At 34.5% G+C, this 22,019-nt stretch overlaps 2 protein-coding genes across 9 annotated transcripts; one reads left to right on the top strand and one right to left on the bottom strand.

Moving 5' to 3' along the window:
• The first annotated feature begins 612 nt into the window (after positions 1-612).
• On the top strand, positions 613-4,950 carry LOC105421224 (Pentatricopeptide repeat (PPR) superfamily protein). The gene has a single exon (XM_088846136.1). It carries the CDS (start codon positions 1,740-1,742, stop codon positions 3,258-3,260), a length of 1,521 nt encoding a protein of 506 aa, XP_088702262.1. The 5' UTR covers positions 613-1,739; the 3' UTR covers positions 3,261-4,950.
• On the bottom strand, positions 4,556-21,846 carry LOC18441586 (RNA-binding protein 2). 8 transcript variants are annotated; one of them, XR_016040295.1, is made up of 9 exons: positions 21,617-21,846; positions 18,126-18,277; positions 17,436-17,697; positions 17,117-17,178; positions 16,925-17,006; positions 15,543-15,674; positions 5,586-5,651; positions 5,257-5,328; positions 4,556-5,077 (listed from the first exon to the last, which is right to left on the bottom strand). XR_016040295.1 is itself a non-coding variant. In XM_088846137.1 (7 exons), the coding sequence occupies exons 1-6, from the start codon at positions 21,702-21,704 to the stop codon at positions 15,571-15,573; spliced, it is 750 nt and encodes a 249-aa protein (XP_088702263.1). In that variant the 5' UTR covers positions 21,705-21,846; the 3' UTR covers positions 10,081-10,392; positions 15,543-15,570. The 8 variants fall into 8 exon arrangements, 4 of the variants coding, with proteins under 4 accessions (XP_088702263.1, XP_006851878.1, XP_011626072.1 ...); XR_002282164.2 differs by having other exon boundaries at positions 5,173-5,328; XR_016040296.1 differs by lacking the exon at positions 5,586-5,651.
• Positions 21,847-22,019: the final 173 nt, after the last annotated feature.

Consider the following 22,019-nt stretch of genomic DNA (forward strand, 5'->3'; position numbering starts at 1 on the left):
AGGAGAGAGAAAAATGGGGCCACTTGTCTCCCAAAAAAAAAAAATTTCCAAAGGGTTTTAACCGACAGAGAAAAAAGAAGGATAATTATTTGTGGTCCCTAAGTACCACTCAAAACAATGGCCCTGCAAAAAAGAAAAGGAGGTAAAATTAGAATATTTGTTTTGAAACAAAAACATAGATTAAATAGCAATAGCTTCCCTAAAGAAAAATATTTGGCCACAAACAGGAATTCAAGCTCTAAAAGGAAAAACCACAATGGGGCTCCCCAAGGTCCAGGCCAAGAGCATAGCATGTACATCTACTCCCTAAGTCAAAAGACGCATTTGGGAAACATTTTGAATCTTAAAATTTGAAAACCCTTTAAAATCACTAGATGGTTATTCTCACAAATAAATAACTTGACATTTTGAGTTTTCTGATACTTAGAACTTACCTTCTAAAATTTAGACGGTGCCCATCCAATCTTAGGACATTACATTTCAAAGGTGAATCAGGGTTTAATTAATATTTTATTCTTTTTTTTAATTGAGGTTAATCTATTGCTTGAAGTGATTACATCCCCAACATTTGGAATTTACATAAGTGAGTAAATTTACAATATACTCTTTTTTTTGGTTAAGTAATTTACAATAGGGAACGGTTTCTATACTTCCTCTAGATCATAAAAGATCTATGCTTCCCTTATATCCAACTGTCCAATTTTGATCAAAAGAGTCGCTCATCATTTGATCTTAGATCCGACGTCTCAAAGTATTTTATTTTTAATTTTTTATACAAATTGCATAAATATGAAATTTGGTACGTATCATCTTCTCATTGGGGTACACCTATAAAAAATATTAAAAATAAATTTTTGATAAAATATAATAACCAAAATACCCTTTGAAACTTTCAAAGGTATTTTGGAGATTTTATTTTAGTGAAAATATTTTTTTTATATTTTTCACTAGTACAAGTTTAGTAGAGGATTGAACGTTTAAAATTTGGTGTCAAAATAGTAAAAAATTAAAAATAAAATAGTGTAACTACGTGACACTGTAATTCCATTCAGAATAGAGGGTTGGATAAAAGGAAGTCTGTAAAGTTTATGCTATAGGAGAAGCATATAAAGCTTGCCTTTTACAATATACTCAACTAGAAGATAATATCATTTGGCATCATTATCATCCAAGTCTTTTTTCAACTATTTGGCATAATTTTATAAATACAATACCTTCTCTCTTCTCATGAGAGAGACACCATCAAGGGTCATCTTCATTTAATTTATAAAATTGTATATTATGATACCATTTATCTTTCATACAACAAAGTCCCAATTCTGAATGGATGTAAAATCTAATAATTTCAATGTGTCATAAAGTTCAATTTTTTTTTTTTAAAAGTTTAATCTTAGTCAATGAAATAAATAGAGCCATTTAATTTCACATCCAATAGATAAACACAACCATTCCATGTGAAATCAAATAGATTCAAAAAAAAAAATTTGAAGTTTAAAAATAAATACAATCATATAATTTAACATCCAATGGTCAAAATTAATTCTGAGCTACCAAATATAAATGATCTCCGGCTCAAGATTAATTGTGAGCTACCAAAGATAAATGATCTCCCGCTGGGTAACTATGGATGACAACGAGTTAACCATTTCTAACGCTCTTTCTCTCTCTTTCTCTCTAAAACGTCTCACTACGCTTAAAATGAGTGCACCTCATCTGTATCGCCATTGCTTCTCTCTCTTATGAACCAGATAAAGCAAATCCACGCCCACACACTCAGGAATGGCCTGGATCAAACCAAGCTCTTGATCACCAGGCTTCTGCAACTCCCCAACCTTCATTACGCTCGCCTTCTCTTCAATCAAATCCTTGAACCCCAACCATTCTTATACAACAAACTGATCCAATCTTACTCGAACAATGGCCCCTTTGAACAAAGTTTGTTCTTATACTCAAACATGCACAGTAATGGCCTCCCCGCAAATCAGTATACCTTCACCTTCCTACTCAAGGCCTGTGTTTCTCTCTGTAGAATTCATGAAGGTCAGAGCCTCCACACCCATATTGTCAAATTGGGCTTTTACTCTGATCTCTTTGTGACCACCTCCATGGTTGACTTGTATGCGAAGGCCGGTCTATTGGGTGATGCAGAAAAACTGTTTGATGAAATGGGAAAGAGAGAGGTCGTCGCCTGCAATGTTCTCATTGCCGGCTATGGCAAAATTGGGGATTTGTGCAGAGCAAGAGAGGTGTTTGATACAATTGAGCTCAAAACAGTTGTTTCATGGACTGCCATGATTGCCGGATATGTCCAAAACGATCGGTTTTTAGAAGCAATAAGCCTCTTTCGAATGATGACAGAGAAAGGCATGAGCCCCAATGAGGTAACATTAGCAAGCATTCTCCCCGCCTGTGCAAGCCTCGGGGCTTTGGGATTAGGTGAAGAGATACATTCCTATGTGAGAGAAAATGGGTACGCCTCAATTTTTGTTGACAATGCTTTAATGGAGATGTATGCCCGATGTGGTTGCATAGACAAGGCATGGAAACTCTTTGATGAAATACCTGAAAGAAACCTATGTTCATGGAACACCATTATCATAGGCCTTGCTGTGCATGGTCAATGGAGGGACGCACTCAACCTCTTCAATCAAATGATCACTGGTAGCTTAAAACCAGATGACATAACATTTGTTGGTGTTTTAAGTGCGTGTAGCCATGGAGGACTCATGAACCATGGACGGAATTACTTCAATTCAATGAACTCGATCTATGGCATAATCCCCAAATTGCAACACTATGGATGCATGGTAGATCTTCTAGGAAGAGCTGGTCAGTTAACAGAGGCATACATGCTCATAACAAGCATGCCCGTGATGCCCGATTCAGTCATATGGGGAGCTCTTCTTGGGGCTTGTAGTTTTCATTGTAATATCGAATTTGCGGAGAAAGCTGTCGATTTCTTGTTCGAGCTCGAGCCAAACAATCCAGGGAACTATGTGATCATGTCAAATATATATGCTGCTAGAGATAGGTGGGATGGGGTCGCTAGAGTGAGAATGAAGATGAGAAAGAATGGGATTCAAAAGGTGGCAGGGCATAGCTCGATCGAAGTGGATGGTGGGGTTCACAAGTTCATGGTGGAGGATATGTCGCACCCTCGGTCTGTTGAGATTTACAGTGTGTTGGATGAAATTGCTGAGCATATGAGGCTTCCTAGGTTTGTTATGGGCCAGGATTTGGGGTTCAGTGTACCAGGGTGACCGATGGCCGGCTAGTTTTTGTGGCTCCATGATTGAGATTTGGATGAAGAGAGAGAGAGAGACCTCTCAGTTTAAATACAGAAGAGGCGGGGGAGGAATGAGATACTACCAGTTGCACAACCAGTGGTACCCCACTCAAAAAAAATTGTATTTCATGTATTTATTTTATTTATACTATACTACATACAGGCGGTGATCTCATGCAACGGTTGTATTATAGTATAATGCAACTACATTTCTAAAAAACTATGTTTATGGTATTTGTATGCACACTCTTTTCATCTCAATAATCAATCTAAAAAAAAAACTAATTTACAGCCAAAATGAATCGTCTCCAACAATAAATCTAGACCGTCCATTTGATGAATTTCAAGATCTAAGCTTTTATGAATTCAAAATCAATTTTTTCTTTTTAATTTTGTTAATCTAATGATAATAAAATTATCTAAAAATTTTGGAAAGAAAAAATATCATTTTAAAGCTTAGATCTAAGTATCTCAGCAAAATAGATGGCTTATATTAATTGGGTTAAAAAAATACTCTCTTTTAAATTTTTTTTTTTTGTTGTTCATTAGAATAAAAAGAGTCTGTATTTTGAAATTTAGATCAAACAAATGGCCGATGATTTTTTAAAATTATCGTATTATATTATTATACAACCGTTGCATGAAATCATTGCTCATTATATTATTAATTTAGAGTTAGAAGTACATTATTAATTCAGAGTTGAAGGGTAGACAGATATGGCAAGAATAGGAAAGGGCTGTGATGTTATAGAGATTTCATGGTAGGTGACTCTAAATCATATTCCCCATCTTTAGAGGAGGAGAGAGATTTCATACTCATTTTTTAGAGAGGTCTTCATCATTTATCAGAGAGGTCTTTAGGGGAGGAGAGAGATTTCATACTCATTTTTTAGAGAGAGGTGTAAACACAGATTACTTTGTTGGATTTCGATTGCCTTGCCATTGTTTTAAGCAAAAAAAAATCACATAATAGATAAATCAAAAGAATTTTAGCCCCCCCCCCCCCCCCCCCCCCACAAAACAACTGCCTTTCTTTCTCACCTCCCTTTTTCTTTTTAACTTCGCAAAAAACCAATAACAAAGTATATTCCTAACTACCCCCATGAATATTCCAAATTTATGTGCATGTTTTATATTATTATAATTTTATTTTTTTTTAGTTTTTAATTTTGAGATTCTAACAATGTTAATAATCATTAGTAATTATAAATATGATTATATGATCATTACTATAATATTAGTCTCTCTCTAAAATAAATGAGTAAACTCTTTCTTTCTTTTTGACAAGAGTATTTAATTTTATTAGATCAAGAGGTAGTTACATCACAAAATTACAGCAAATGAGAAGAAACAATTGATGACTCCATAGATACAACCCTCTTCGCCAAGTCATCTGTAACTTCATCGGCCTACTTATAGACATGGTTGCAACTCACCGAGCATACAGCAGTAAGCTCTTGATGCTGGGTTCATGTTTTGGGCTCCGGACACCAAATTGATGCTGGGCTCATGTTTCAGGCTCCCGACACCAGATTGCAAAGTTTATAATTTTTCGAATGTTATAAATCTGTTATTGGATCAAGATCCGATTTCATGAAACTGGAGAGTTGAGTTTGTAAATTTCTCTAGTAAGATAAATTGCAAGACATTACTCCTTTTTTTCAGTGCTATTGGCGAATGCCATGCTCTCCCCAAAGAGAGAACAATGTGCAGAGAAGATAAAGGCAAGAAATAAAATAGATCAAAGGATAACCCAAGCAGTTCTCCACACATCTCAACCAGCTTCATCCCCTGTAGAAACATATAAATGCATAAATGAATTAACAGCCATAGGGTGATTGCAAAGAGCCAATACAACAAGAGGGCAAGGCCAAAAGAAGGAGAACCTTGCAACATCAAGAGTAAGAATAAACATGGCATGCAAATTTGATTGTCAGCATCCTCATCTCACTGTATTCTTCGTGCCATACCTGTAGACAGAGAGAGATCCTATCTCTACTACTGTATTCTTCATGTCAAATCTGTAGAGAGCGAGAGCAAGTCTGTACACGAATAATAGAATTATCATCATCAGAGCATTTTTTCAACTATTCGAGGTCAACTACACGAATTAAATGATAGAATGTGTACGTGTAAATAAAAATACAATAGAGAGTATGAACGGCACCAGTAAAAACGGTGCTAGTAAAAAGTAATTGTGTTTTTGAGAGAGAGAGAGAAGATTCCTTGATAGAGAAAATTGTGTGCATGCATATTGTTTTAGGGGGAGAAAGTGAGAGTGAGCCATTCCTTTGCCTACCATTATGGGTGATGCCAACATTCAGCCATAAACACGCAGAGCCGCTTCTTCCCGATCCCACAAAACCTAAACATAGTAAAATTTAATGTGTCTTTTTTTAAAAAAAATAGAAATCAAAACTTGTGAAAAAAATATATATATATCAAACGTGCTAGTTATGATTCTTCCATGTAGTGATCTGAAAATTGGAATCCGCCCCCGGATCATGAGGGGCTCGTTTCTAATTTGCTCGGTCCAACAGTGTGATTCCCAAGCCAACCAGGATGCAATTAACAAGAGATTAAAAAAAAAAAAAAGAAAATCTTGGATAATTGGAGCGACTCCAAGGTTCCTTGATTAGACTCGGCTCCTAGTCAAATAGGCAATATTCAGAAATGCATTCAAATACGCCTGCGACCTTGCCCATAGAAGAAAGGCTGGATGCTCCACACTATCGATTTTAGTTAGACTATATAGATTTGATGGGTTTTTTATAACAGCTTCAAAATAGCACGCTATATAAGATAGTATCATATCTAAATCGTCCAATTAAAATAGGGGCATAGATTGTTGTAACCTTACTTCTACAATCTACAAGTAACTCATAAAAACTTTTCCCTTTTAAAAAAGATGGATGGAAGATTATTGAGGACAAGGTTGCGATTAAAACATGAAACTCACATTTTAAATCTCCAACTCTGAACAAAAGCTATTTGAAAAATAGAAAAGAATTTGAAAGCTATGGTACATGTACCATACTGTTCAGTTGGGGCATGCACCATCAACCATCGGTTGTCAACAATGCTGCAATTCAACATGACACCAACCCACCAGACTGTCAAGCCTACAAGTGGGTGCACTTGGGCTCCACACCCAGGTCGAGCATGCCAAGGCAAGGAAATCCCGATCCTTGTGCTTGTCCACCTTTGCCAACAACAAACACACCTCTCAAGCCACTTCAACACCCTCTCTCAACGGCTCCGACACACCGAGCACCACCACCGCCAAATGACCGGCTCCTTGGACCGAGCCATAAGCATCCCCACTTTCATGCACAACCTTGCCTCTCAAACCCATGCACTCCCCGTAGAAGACACATGTTCTACTATCTCATATAAAACATATACAATGTCCATATGACCGAGTAGATTATAGTCACTCGCGTGGTCTCTTGATATATATATATATATTGGTTTCCATAAGGTTTCAACTTCAAACAATCAGCACCATTAAATTTTATCATATATGTAATTTTGGCATAAAAATTTATGGGATTGTATACCATTTACCTTTTATAGAAAGTGGTCACAATTCTATACAACCATTTGATGTGAAATCTGAAAGCTTGTGTGAATCATAAAGTTTGAGAAAATTTCTTTTGAAGTTTATGCTTGGTCAATGAAATAAATGCAGCCATCTAATTTCACATCCAATGGTCAATGAAATAAATGCAGCCATCTAATTTCACATCCAATGATCAAGATTAATTATGACTACCTTGTACTAAAGATAAATGATCTTATTGAGAATCCATTTTTAGTTCTTATTATAAAAGTTTAGACTTCAAAAATGGTTCAAATAAAGTAGATTTATAAATACACAAAAATATTGAAAATGAACCTTACAAAATCTATTGTAAAGTGCGCTACTTTTAGACTAAACAAAAAAACAAAAAAAACAAAAAATATATATATCTCGAAGTTGAGATGATCAATTAGAGAGTTTCAAATTTCAAAACAACCTTTCACGATGTATTTGTTAAGTGAACCTCAATTCTACAATTTAAAGTTGCAACTTCACAAACTTTTTTCATATATATATATATATATATATATATATATATAGAGAGAGAGAGAGAGAGAGAAAGAGCAAGTGTTAAGAGTATGACAGGCAATTGATTGAAAGTAAGACCCTATTATGTATGAGGGCTTGGAGTATGTGACCTTAAAGAGAGGTCTTATGTGAGGGGGCTTAGGGTAGGTAACCTTTAAAAAGAGAGCCTTTTGGTAGGGTACGGGAGAGAGTAAGATGAGGCGAGGCAATTGGATATGGCATGGTAGAGGAGATGGGCCTCCCTTAACCGTAGCCCTCTTCATAAAATCTCTCACTTTCTCATCGCCAATCAAAACGCTCTCCACCGACATTCTCTCACTATTTTTAATAGGAAATAGGGATATTTACCTAATCATCATCTCTTGCTTTTTAAGACGAAATGGGGATATTAACTAATCAAGATCGGATGGGAGATTTTATATGGAACAATTTTATAAATAATTAAGGAAAAGGGTATAGATAAGAGGAAAAATATTTCAAGAGAGAGAGCGAAAGATTCATGCCCACTCTCTATGGAGTATGGACACCGTTTATATGAGTCTACAGTCTCACATGCAGAAATGCGAGCCCTTTAATAATTTATTTTTGAAATAGAATTTAATCTTAATTTATAGGAAATATATAACCTTTAACATAAAAATTATTAACATGTAAAAATAAATAAATTTTAAAAATTAAAAATAATATTTTTTAGAAAAAATACTTGAACCGTTGATTTTACTTTTTCAGACCCTATTTTATTGGACGGTTTAGATCTCCAAGCCAACATAGTAACAAGGGCAGGCTTGGATGCACAAGCCAATTTTCCACTCTCTATACATCAACCAACAATCGTTGCGCCAGATCAAATTTAGATCATTATTCTTTTGATTTAAAATTCAAGTATTTTATTCGATGCTGATGCATTTAAGTCCACGTGCGAAGAGCACGCATTCAATTGGTATTATCGTAAGTGTTGAGACTCGAAAGCAAATAACCGGTTGGACCTGGCTTGGGCTAACGGCGAAAGACAGAATATGGGTTTGACCCAAACCTAGTTGGTTTCAAGCCTTGGGTCCAAGTCAAAGTGGACTAAAACCCAAACTCAACCCGTTTGGGTTTAGTCTAATCCAAGTCAAAATTTATATTATATCAATTTTATTATTATAATATATATATATATATATATATAAAACGCGTATAGGTGAAGTTACAATTTTATCACCGTTCAAAGTTTATCACACAATCACAGATATCTGATAGAATTTGAAATTTAATATTTGTTTTACATGTCATATTGATCTGAATTTTGTAAGTCTGTGCGCCTTAATAAGATGCACATGAATAAAATATAAAACAAATAATTTGAATGATAAAAATTACACAAAATACCGCTATAAAGTTTTAAGGATAATTTTACCATTTTATTTTTTGACTATTATTGTTTTAATATTTGATTTTGATAGAACTTGATCATATGTAAAAACTCCCCAAATTTTAAATAAATCTGATTAGTACAATAATAATAAAAACAAACAAACACTACTGAACAACTGTGACCATGTGATGGACTTTGGATGGTGATAAAGTATAGATGAAATATAGTAGAAATTCACTGATAGGCATTTTGCAGTACCTTCTCATATATATAGGGAAAAATTTATATAGAGCTTAAGCTCTAAACAATCAAATTATAGCTTACCTCAAAACTTGTTTTGATGCCCAAATATAATCAAATTGATCATCTCTATATCAAAAATCAAGGACATGAGAAAAAAATGGATTTCAAGTTTCATAAATAGTACATCTTTTAACACATTTTTGGACCATCAATTTTAAATATTTTCAAGTTTTCATAGATCTGTTTGATCTACACTATCTTTTAAGCTTTAAATTTTACAACTAAAGATGAAAATATATTTTAAGGCTATCACAAAACTTTCCAGTATTAAAGTCATATTTCTTTACACTATTAAAAGGAGAGCTCTAATTTGATCGTTTAGAGCCTCGGCACAATATAAACCGCACCCATATATATATATATAAATATATATATATATATATATATATATATATATATATATATATATATATAAAAAAAAATATTGAGATAAACCCACTCGCTCATATGAACATATGAATCCAACAGCCTAGATAGAATTTGAACCGATCTGACGATCAAGATCTTATTTCATGTTTGACTTTTAATTTTTTTTATACAAATCCAAATAACTTAAAATTTTAGACATTCATTCTTCTTATCAAAACGCACCTAATAAAAATATTTAAAAATAATTCACATTATAAAATTGACCAAAATACCTTCAAAACGTTTCAATGGTATTTTTATCAATTTATTTCTTACAAATTATTTTTTGATTGTTTTATTAGATTATCGTATTTTTGAAAAATACATGCTTAAAATTTCAGTTTATTTGGATTTGTAGAAAAAAATAAAAATTCAAATATGAAATGAAATCGTGACCGTCAGATCGACTTAGATTCAATCTGCGCCATTGGGCTCGTATCAACTCATATATTCATATGTATATATCAAAGAAAAGTCTTCCCAACACCTATAGGTGAAAATGAATTGTGATTTCACCTACCCATCATCACCTTCCAAATTTCATTACGAGATCACGATTGTCCAATAGTGTTTTATTTTTTTATTTTTTTTTCTACAAATCAAAATGCCCTGAAATTTGGAAAGTATGTACATCTTACTGAAACGCATTTAATAAAAATATACAACAAACTATCCGTAAAAAAAATTAACTAAAATACCCTCAAAACTTTTTGGGGGTATTTTGACCATTTTTTTCATGTAACATATTTTTATATATATTTTTTAAAGATTCCCCTATTTTTTATGAATACACGCTTCAAATTTCAAGTCATTCCGAATTGTAGAAAAAAAATGAAAAATGAAACACTATCGAACAATCGTGACCGCGCGATGAACTTTGGATGATGATGATGGTAAACGAAATCACTCTTCTTTTTCACCTATAGCCTGTAGAAAAAAATTTAAAATTCAAACACAAAATAGAATCATGAGCTTTAGATCGACCCCGATTTCAATCTGGACCGTTGGACGTTTACTGTAGTAGTACGCACATGGGATATTTTTCACATATATATATATATATATATATATATATATATATATATATATATATATATATATATATATATATATATATATATATATATATATATAGGAAAATAACTAACAATAGTTGGCCAACTATAATGAATAGTGCTATAGGTAGAATGGGAACCATCAGATTTTCATTATACGGTTCAGAATGCATATCACTGTTTTAATTTTAATTATTTTTCTATAAATCAGATCATAATGAAATTTTGGACATGTGTACTAAAAAATAGGGCGCACAAATAAAAATATATAAAAAATATATTTCTCATAATATAAAATGACCAAAACACCCCTAAAAAATGATAGGGATAATTTAATCATTTTAAATTATTGAAAATAATTTTTTTATATGGTGCACAATAGTATTAGGTATATACACTTAGAATTTCATATTAATCAGATTTACATAAAAAAAACATAAAATTAAATAATTATGTGCATAATGAACCGCATGATGAAGATCTGACTGCTCCCATTCCACCTATATACTATTCATTATAGCTGACCAGTTGTGGTTTAACCATATATATATATATATATATATATATATATATATATATATATATATAAGTAATACTATGAAACCATCCCACACCCATGTGAATAACATCTCAAATGATCACTATTAAATTCTGACACAGATCTCTAAAAAAATTATCACATGGGTACAAAACTAAGGTGAATGGGTTTATTGATAACTTTTCTAAATATATATATCAAAATTTAATGGTGATTCTTTGACGTCCTACTCACATAGGTGTGGGAAGGTCTCATAATATCATTACTCTGTATATATATGAGAAATGACTCCTACACCCATGTGTGTAGGACACCAAATGATCACCATTAAATTTGATACATATCTCTAAAAAAGTCAAGTCTCACACCCATATAATAACTTTTCCAAAGATCTGTGTCAAATTTAATAGTGACCTTTTGAAATCCTACACACATGAGTGTAAAAAAGTCTCATAAGATCATCACTATATATTTATATGAAAAATGTTGATATTAGCCCACTAGCTCTTATGAATATATGAGCGCAACGATCATATTGAATCTGGACTAATCTGACGATCACGATCTGATTTATTATTTTAATTTTAATTTTTTTCAAATTAAAATTATGTTTTTAATTTTGAGGTATTTTGATCAATTTATTTTTTACAAATTATTTTTTTGATATTTTTATTACGTTTTCCTATTTTTTAAAAAATACACATCTTTCAAACTATTTGGATTCTTCGAAAAGACATTAAAATTTAAATACAAAATAAAGTCGCGATCGTTAGATTAAACCCGATTCAATCTGAACCGTTGGGCTCATATATTCATATAAGCTAATGGGCTAATCTCAACATTTTCTATATATATATATATATATATATATATATATATATATAAAATTAAATTTTATATATATCATCACTAGAATATTTTATGCATACTAACGATATAATATTATAACCCATGATGAGTCAAGTCCGGTCAACCCCGAACTTGAGCTAATGTGGTTAGGTCGGGCTGGGTCCATCTCAAGAGGGATAAAACTTGGGTCCGCCAGTCTTGTCCAAACCCAGAGCGGGACCTATCCACCCATTAAGTACCACACTTTTATTATGAAATGGTCACAATATGATGGTGAAAGTGATTTGAGAGAGTAGGACCATGAAAACATCACATAAAATAAGTGGATGGTCCAACACCATCAATGTACGATGGGATTAGAAGGCCAGGCCCTCACCATTACAAACTCAAAATTCTACACTGTACCACGAATAAGAAAATTTTACTGCAAAAGAGATTCCATTCCTTCAAACTTCTCACCTTTGGTATATGATCCACCTCTCTCTCTCTCTCTCTCTCTCTCTCTCTCCTTGCTTTTTTTTTCCTTTTTTATCACACTATTACAGAATGGAACCTACACGTACTCTTAATTCTCGTCCTACTAAAATCCAGTAAACAAATATACCCCAATTATTTTCGCTTAACATGCATTCTTTCTTTGTTGGAAAATATAAACTTTCGTACACCAGCTCTTGAAACCCCAACTCTTACACTTTCGGGTGAAGCTTGTTGCATTCGTGCATTATAAATGCCTTTGCATTTTCCTTTTTTTTTCAGAATAATTTTTAATAGGAGATTATTTAACATCATTAGCAAATTTATACTACCATAACGCTTTTCTTAATTATTGGTATTATTTACATATGTTTGACCACTAAAGGACACCAAAAATTCAGGGATATTTGGCCCTCACCATTTCTCCATCAACTTGTCTTTTTCGGCTAATTTAGTACCAACATTTGATCTTGGGATATAGGGTTGCAATCAGAATCTTAATTAACCAAAGCCCAAATCATAATTTGTGTATTTTATTTTTAACATGGTTAAATAGGAATGGAACTTGAGATGTGATATAAAAACCCTATCTCTATCGTCTTGACCCAAGCAAGATTCCTAATTTGTGTAAATTTTAAAAGATGGGATTCTTTTTTCTTTTTTTTGTCCAATAAAGATTATTTTCTTTTTAAAAAGACAGGATTCTTCAGCAAGAAATAACTTTAAAAAAAAAAAAGGTAAGTAAATAAAGATTTGAACCTCTATCCTGTGGTGAGATGAGAATCATAGAATTCGTTGGTACTACCGCTATCAATACACATTGGGTAGAACCCCACCACCTTAACTATTCGAACGATAGAGAAAAAGTATTCGGTGAGTGAGCCACGACCCATATCCAACTTGGTTTTCTAGGGATTTAAGCCCTGAAACAAATCCCCAATAATAGCTGTAAATCCACTTTCACCTCGCATTCATTAATTTGGAGCTCCAGACTTAAAATGTATTCTTATTTGATTAATTAAAAAATAAATAATCCAAAAAAAGGTACACAATAAATCACTTTTAAGGCGCAAAAGTTCCTTTTTTCTTTTCCTCTTTTCCAGATCACATACAAAATTTTGGATTCGAAACCCATCTCCAGGATGGATTCTGAGGGGGTGGACTCACTAGAACAGGCGCATTCCCAAACACGCTAAATCCAAACCTCACAAGCGCATGACATAACAAAGATAAAAATTACATAAGGCTAAAAAATTCACAAAGAAATCATTTTCCAAACTTCAAAAATGCAAATCAAATAAGAACTCATTTGTATTTCTTACATAAATATTTTCTACACCTCAGTTCAATAAAAATATTTACACAATAAAACTTTGAAAATATAAATATAAAAAGCATACTCTGACCATTATAAGCATGATATATTTCACTTAAAAAACAATCAAAGAGTTGGACGTTAAAACCTAGACCACAAGGCACATAAGGTTAAAATTATAGAAAGACCAGTAGGCCAACTACAATTTTAAACTAGACGAACTATCTTATTCTTTAATCTACACCATACGCTTAATGCTTTTTTTAAAAGAAAAAAAATTAATTTCCACAAAGACGTCATAAATTAATAAAAGTGATCAAAATATAGGATCATCATCTTCATCATTTTAACATTTTTCCCGATTAATTGAGTCGGCCACATGAATCCTGATTCTCAATGTTGCGGGTCAAAATATAGTATATACATCATAAATTTACAAATAATGACAATTACGAGACTTTATCGATCGTATACATGTTGGCCTCATCTAATACGAATTTGCAAAAGCATTATCAAGACCGGACCAATGGTCCGGTCCAACAAATCAGACCATAAAAACCAATATCTTGGCTAGTCTAATCTTAAACAAAACTGGGATATATTAAAAAATAAGTAGAAATCAATATTTAACCAATTTGGCAATCAGACCTACTGTTTTTTTTCTAGTCTTTATGATTCTGATACCAAAGTGCACAGCTTACCTAAATAATTTAGGTTAATTAAGAGAAACCAAAAGTCGCAGAAAAGTTTAAACTATAAATAAATATAACGATTTAATCTAAGTGAAAATGATAATAGCAGCGGGTAAATTGTTACCCGAGAAAACAAATATCCCCTCCCCACAACTAAAAAAAATAGAAAGAAAAAAGCAAAAAAAAAATATAGAAAAACCGCATAACAGCTTAAAAAATGGAAATTGCAAAACCGGAATGAAGATGATAATTCTGTTTCCTACATTTTTTTTGAGCATCACCTCAATGATCTGATGTCAACAAGGGACACTAAGGTGATGCTAAAAACCTGCAGAAATTGAAGTCATGTTTACAAAGCCTAGCAAAATACTACCATCAAATATGAGGAAAACTCTACGATGGAAAACTAAGTAAAACCCACGAACTTCTTTCAATCAATCCCTATGAATTATGATACGATCCGATGTAGTCGCACAGTTTCTATAAAGCGATTAACAAGATAAACCGAATGCCAAGTCGACCAAATTCGATAATCATCACCAAGAGGGCTCCCAAAGCGTAAACTGCAAATCTGATTCCTACCCAGTAGATAACATACGACATCTAAATAAACCCCGTCTCTCTCTCACTATCGCAAATATCTCGAACAAACGTCTACCATAACACGATCCCATCTCGCCCGCAACTCCAACGATTAACTGTTACGAATCCTGCGCCTCGTGCTCGAAAACGTAAGGTGAAACACTACAGAAATGCCACCCTTTTCGGGAAAATATTAACAAAATATTCATAAGATATAGACATGTTATTGCCAGCAATCAATATGCATGGATGCGCAGGGTGGGGGAGATGGAGAGGTGATCAGCATCAACTGGCAACTCACTGATATTAGAAAAAGATGCATGGGGACAATGCACCAGTCCCTGTGGCCCGGTTTTTTGTGGTCATTTGTGGGGGGAAGAAAGGGGGAAGAGAAAGAAAGAGAGAGAGTATGCTTCTCAGAAACATAGGGATAGTCATCTAATATGACTAAACCTGGTAACATATTTTGGAAGTTCTTAAGCTAGCAGTATTTTGGTAGTTAATTTTCAAAACGGTGGCATTTCACTAGTTTGCAGCGGAAAAAACAAAGCAATGCATGTAATGCTACTCACCTGATAGCTAGGCAAATGGGTGGAGGCCTCAACGTCTCCCACGGGGCCCACCTCCTGACCTTGGCCCAGGATAACGGGCAAATTGCAGCCTCAAGTTTGGGGAGTCTCGATCATGCTCATCAAGTTTGTAACCTACAGGGGATAATGAAACCAGACAACTTCACAAATGAATGTTGAACATTCTTGAGACATGAGAATTCTTATGTGTTTTTTGTTCTTTCATTTTATAAGTGAGGAGAGATGATTGCAAAAGGGTTCCCAGAAATGGGACTAAGGGACAGAAAGGGTAGAGAGGGCAGTGAAAGAAACTTCTCTCTAAACCCCGGTTTGCAATCGTTTGCTCTTTTCTTCAACAACATGAGAGGGAGCCCAGGACAACTAAAAAATTAAAAAAAATATGGCATAGGTATGGAAGACACATCAATCAAAGCATGAGGGCAGTAGCAAAGCACACTAAAATAGTGCTTTAGCATGTTGAGTGTAACATTGTTGACATAGTTAAACATGTTTTGATAAGTAGTCATTATATCTGCGGCGTGCAAGTCATCACATCTGCGGCGTACAAGTCATCCCAGGGACCAGAAAACCAGTAGAGATCATCCAGAAAGAAATATTACTGAAATAAACTGCTATGTAGTCGTACACATCGCATGTTATGCAAAGGGTGCACGTACTCACACTCTAAGCAACGGTCATGTGATAGGTGTTCAGCTTCAGCCTGGCAGTGGATAGACTTAACAAGAGCTTGGTGAATACAAATCCTACTTGCTGAGTTCATTATAGGGGGACGTCCACTATTTTATGGACCAAGACTCTCTCGCCATGATTACCTTGTTTATCTCCTATAGTTCGATTGGGATAGCTATTGATTGACAGAGGTAATGGATTACCATGACATTGCTTTTCCACTACATACCCGTTTGGGATATAATGCCAAATGGCATTTTGCATAAAACCATGCTTGAGTGTTGGCAAAATGCATTCTAAAAGCCACTCCAAAACAAAGCATTAGTTTTCTAGAAAACTCTTCTACCACTTCTGATATAAGCCCCAATACCGCAAAAGAGAATAACTAGCACATCAATGCTGAGATACCTAACAAGGTATGTATAGCAAACACATTGACGCATGGACGACTAAACAAAGCCTATGTTAACAATACTCTTAGAAATACAAAGAGGGGATCTAATAATAGCCTCAATAAAAATAGACCAGCTTGACAAGATTAGCAAACTCGAATTTCTATGGTACATATAGATCAACCGTGTAGCTGTAAGCATGTATATATGAACATGCATGCAATGATATCAAATCCTCTCTTAGGAGAACAATAAGTACACCCATATTTTTCTCCCTTCTGATAAATGAAGAAGTATACTGACCTTGTAAAGCATCCAAGGCAGTTGCAGCATAAGCTGGGCTTGTAAAATCAACAAAGCAAAGGACCAATGGATCTCCTCCAGGCTGCAGGAGATTTAAGAAAAACAATGCTCAGCACGATGGAATAAATTAAAGTGAGCACAATGGAATAAATTAATGTCTCGAATTACATTCGACTGAAAACAAACACTTACTTGTCTGGACTCTTTGTTCACAAGTCTTACTTCTTTGAAACCAACAAAAGGGCGGAAGATATCTGAGACCCAAGTGAAGGAAATTCTAGCACAAGCCTAGAATGATTTTTCTTTGGAACACTTCCAACTTTTTGGTTTTCCAATAAAATGTCAAGCAACTTTCAGAAAGCTAGATCTATGAAAAATTTTAGAGAAAATGAAAAAAAAACCCAGAAACATTGACAATATGTTTAAAACAAAAATTTTAGGGAAGTGATTCTGAGCTCAACAAAAACAAAAATAAAAGCTGCATAAGATCAATAATGATGTGTAAGGATACGTGCAACTTCCCTACGAGTACAGTTTGATGGAAGGCCCTCAACAAAAAGCGTGTTCGAAGCATCAGGAGGAAGCATCATTTCAGGCCTTCCACCACCAAATGGCATGCTTCGCCCTTTAGCTCCCAAACTGGGATCCATGTTTGGAACACCCATCATAACAGGATCTTCAACAGGAAGGCCAGGCATTCCCCCAGTCACAGGCCTAGTCATGCCCCCTCCACCAAGATTACCAGGTTCTCCAGCACCAAAGGAGGTAATTTGCTGAAAAAACCAGTTTATTAGTCACATCATAAGTAAAAATTAAAGAAAATATGTTAGTCATGTCACAAGACAAAAATAAGAGTATGGTTTTTACTGAAAAAAATAAAACATACAAGAGGAAAATATTACTATAGTCCAATGCAGTATGGAAAATCACAGCCCATAGGGTCATCATCATCCTATGAAATAATGGGTAATAATGGAGAGAGGATCAGACCCACCAGAACAGAAAATAATCCCCAAGATGAATCCCAATCTCTCAGCATCATCGTGCATCATATTCTGTTCTGCTGGATCCCACTCTTTCCATCACCATCAATCATTTCATAGGATGGCAATAACACCAATCCCTTATGTCATCCGATGGTCCATTGGATTATCGTATGCTATCATCAAAATGGTAAATTGCAGAAAATGAGGGAAAATACCCCACTACGAAGGTAGCGATCATATGATGCTCCAAGAGATTCAGTGTCCCTAATCACACGGGTTCCCCTATCTTCTTCACGCTGCATATAACCAGACATCTCAAGGCCACCGGGCATTCCTAGATCATGTCTGGTAACCGTAGGCATGGCATCTACAAGGTCAAGTAGTGATTTAATGAAGCATTGTTACTTGTAGATGAGTAAAGTATTGTGTAGACCAAGAAAACAATAAACTTTTCTCATAATTTCACGATCAGTGCCTGTCTTGGGCTCCTCTATTCCCCCAAATAGAGAACTAAACATTTAAAATCCCAAAGAAGCTGCTAACACATTACTAATTAGAGAGTTACAGGTAGAACCCATATTGGATGCAATACCCAGCCTATAGATCTCAACAAAGGATTCCAGTAGATCTACTTTTTATGAACTACCAATAGCCCTAGTGGATGATATACACAAACAAATTGCACGAATGTGAGAGTGCACATGCACATGTGTGCTTGCATGGGTACAGCCAACCTCACGGTCCCAAACCTGCAAAATCTTCCATAATAGCACTAGGACAACAAACATGATAAACGATGTCTAGGGAACTCCCACTTCCAAAATAGTGTCTCAATTGCATACATGCAGCCATGTAGGAGTCATCCGTGATGATGGAAATGCATGCCATAAACGCTTAATGTTCTCCTACACATGCAAGCATTTCTTGAAAAGTGTAGAGCTGCTCAATGGTATTTGTAAGCAGAGTACATCCCTTTTTGCTTCTATGGTTACTTGAAACTATTTTTGCTTATCATTATTTTTGAGAAAAGTAACGATTTGCTCTTCTTTTGCAAGAAGAGAAAATCTTATACACAGTTCACGGGAATCTCATCGATTAATGATAATCCTAAATAAATGCAAGGTGACCATGTAAGTTGTTCCTCTAGAGCCCATTAACAAATAAAGTACCATAGAGACATAGTAGATTAGACCGACCAAAAAATAGGCACCTTGACAACTTCTTTTGAGAAAGATTACCTTTAGAGTCCTTGACAATTTAGTTCATTCTAATTTTCAATAAAAAGCAACCTGCCTAAGACACATCAGACATAGCTTCAATGATTCATCATCAGTTTAATGGCTATGGATCGAATTATGATGGAGGAATACACTGTACAAGGGTTCTAAATCACATTAAGAAGGGAACTACATGAATCTTAAGTCTAATAATTCTTTTCTTGTGCCCAGAATGGAAAATATAATTCAAAACGATCAATTTTACTGACAAATGGCCATAAATAGTTTTCTTCGCAAAGGTTTATACTTATTGCATGAATCATGGTTAAAGAAGGTGAACTGGATGTAAAAATATTTAAAAAAACAAAAACAAACGGACTCTCAGAAATAGCAAGAAACAACCAGAAGTTTATAATCCCCAAAAATAGATGGTCTTTTTGGATGATGACCATGACATGAAAAAGTGAACAAAATAATGGTATAATTATGTAAATAAGCAGGCTTCCAGCTACAAATTGTGGTCAAGAGACATTCACCCAAAGAGAATGAAGTATATACAGATTCAGCACCAAATGAGTTCTCACTGAACATGTATTCTACAAGTCAATCCAAGCCCAACAACTAGGCAAGAATTTAGAATAACAAATTTCTGTTCCAGCGAATTTCAAGAGGTAAATAGCACAATGACCCACCCATGTTTTTTTTTCTAATTGCAACTCAACTTGAGAGATTATATAACTTTTTCAAGGAAGGAAAAATTTTGATCTCAACTAAGCTTTGAAGCTTAACCATGCCAGCTATCAAACCATTTTTTTTTTTTTCTTTTTTCTTTTTTCTTTTTTCTTTTCATAATCAAAGCACTTTATTATGACCAAAGAAAAAGGAAAATATAACACCGACACTTTTTTTTCCTTTTCCTAAGAGTGGAGTATTTGTGTAATCCGTCTCAAGACAAGGCAATCTCAGAACAAAACCAAATATTCTTATTTTAAATGGACTGGTTCTGATTACAAATTCTTTGTAACTAAATTGCAATAACAAAACTATAACGGATATTGCTTGCATTGACCTCCATCAAATTTCAAATATTTAAATTTTAAGCAAACTTACAGTCTCACCAGCTTGGAGTTTTCTGATCTAAAATATTTTACATTACTTCCAAATTTTCAATTTCTAATAGTGGAATGCACTAGTGAGATTCCAAAAATCATTTCTTTGCAATGTACTTTTTGGCATTGAAAGGGATTAGCACAAACTAGTGGTAGTCTCAATAATCCAATCAAATACATTAAATCTATGTGCATAATGGAACAGCAGCTGCAAATTAATGGCAACCTCAAGGATCCACAAAGGACCAGGAATCAACAAAACCACCCAATGACACTAGACAGGAGACCAGAAACAACAAAGGCACCCAAAAAAGGATATACAGGAGACTGGACACAATGAAGGCACCCAAAAAGTATAGACAGCAGACCAGAAACGACGGAGACACCCAAAAAAAGCAAGTACTTCTAAAACACCAGAGCAATAGAAACTCATTGAACCGCAAAAGCCCAGTCTTTGGTTCTATGAACCTTCACCAATCCCATTACCCCGCAAGCGTCATCTAGAAAAATTAAGATTCCATTTTCTTTTCGATGAAAATAAGAAGCTTACATGCCAAACTTCCATGACATTCTCTCTAACACACAAACCCAAGAAGAAGGGCTCCAAATTAATACTTCATCATACCCCCCCATGAACACTCCTCTAATCTTATTCCATTTGACAAAAATTAGCAACGAAACATTTTAATGTTACCATAAAAAACACCAGCCAACGCACTTTCACATCCATCAAGTCCTCTTAAATATTAATCCCTACACAACCCACACTTTCACATCCATCGAATCCTTCTTAGGTATTAATCCCCTTCACAACCCAGCCTATCATCCAAAATCCAAAAACAAAACCAACACCCATAGAATCCACCGGTCAACTCAAACTGCAAAAAAATGGAGCTACAGTGACAATACCCAAAAACAGAAGCCCCAGCCCAAAAACATGATTTAATTTAAAAATAAATATAAATGACAGCACGAGTATTACTGACTGTATGATAATTAACTTTGATTGATTGACAAAAAATAAATAAATACCATTTCCTAAATGGGGAGCAAAGCGATAATTTGCAAGACAAAGAATCATCACGTGATCCTAGGGGTGATCCGGTTCAAACAATCATAAGAATAAGTGCAGCTCTAAAATATTCAAAATACAACGAAAAATATCATCAGGAAATGAAAAAATTTATCCATTTCTACATGAAATTGATTTCATTTAAGAAGAAAGCAGATAACTTGTTTTTTTTTTTTTTTGAGAATCGGTTAACTAAAGCAAAGAACATATTAACACCCACATAACCCTAAACAATCCTGATCTAAGAAGACATAAATAGATCTAAGAAGATATAAATGAAATATTGAGAGAAGAAGAAGTAGACAAACCAAATTCAGTGCGAGAACGCTTTGTGGGCATAGCCGGAGCCATCATGGCCTGCTGGCGTCCGTCTCCAAACCTCCAGAAATCCCCCATGGCCTACTCCGGAAACGGACTAAGAATCCCTCGGCAAAATCACGGGTTTTGAGGGAGAAAGAGGGAGCTGGTGATGATGATATAAAAGCCAAACCCTAGGAAACAAGAAGAGGGGAGGCTATTGAAGTGTAAGCTGGGCTATGGATGGGTGATAGATTTTAGGGCTTTTTACGAGGGAAAATTGTTTCATGCGGGGTTGGACCGCATTTTTACATATGCCGTCCACAAAGTGTAAGGCCAAGTACGTGTTCCATTCAAACACGATGGAAATTAATGGTGCAAACGTTTTCTAATTATTATTTGTGGTTTCTAAAT

Source organism: Amborella trichopoda, chromosome 9 (genome assembly GCF_054954075.1).
Source record: "Amborella trichopoda isolate Santa Cruz 75 chromosome 9, AtrichopodaSantaCruz75HAP2 v2.0, whole genome shotgun sequence".
NCBI classification, from domain to species: domain Eukaryota; kingdom Viridiplantae; phylum Streptophyta; class Magnoliopsida; order Amborellales; family Amborellaceae; genus Amborella; species Amborella trichopoda.

What these genes read in the sequence shown, in the direction of transcription:
- LOC18441586 (XM_088846137.1), bottom strand. Translation starts at nt 21,704, where the DNA reads ATGGGGGATTTCTGGAGGTTTGGAGACGGACGCCAGCAGGCCATGATG. An exon ending in TGAACAAAGAGTCCAGACAA is followed by an intron (nt 17,007 to 17,116) that starts GTAAGTGTTTGT and finishes AATCTCCTGCAG; the next exon opens with CCTGGAGGAGATCCATTGGT. An exon ending in TGCCTTGGATGCTTTACAAG is followed by an intron (nt 15,675 to 16,924) that starts GTCAGTATACTT and finishes TATCCCCTGTAG; the next exon opens with GTTACAAACTTGATGAGCAT.
- LOC105421224 (XM_088846136.1), top strand. Translation starts at nt 1,740, where the DNA reads ATGAACCAGATAAAGCAAATCCACGCCCACACACTCAGGAATGGCCTG.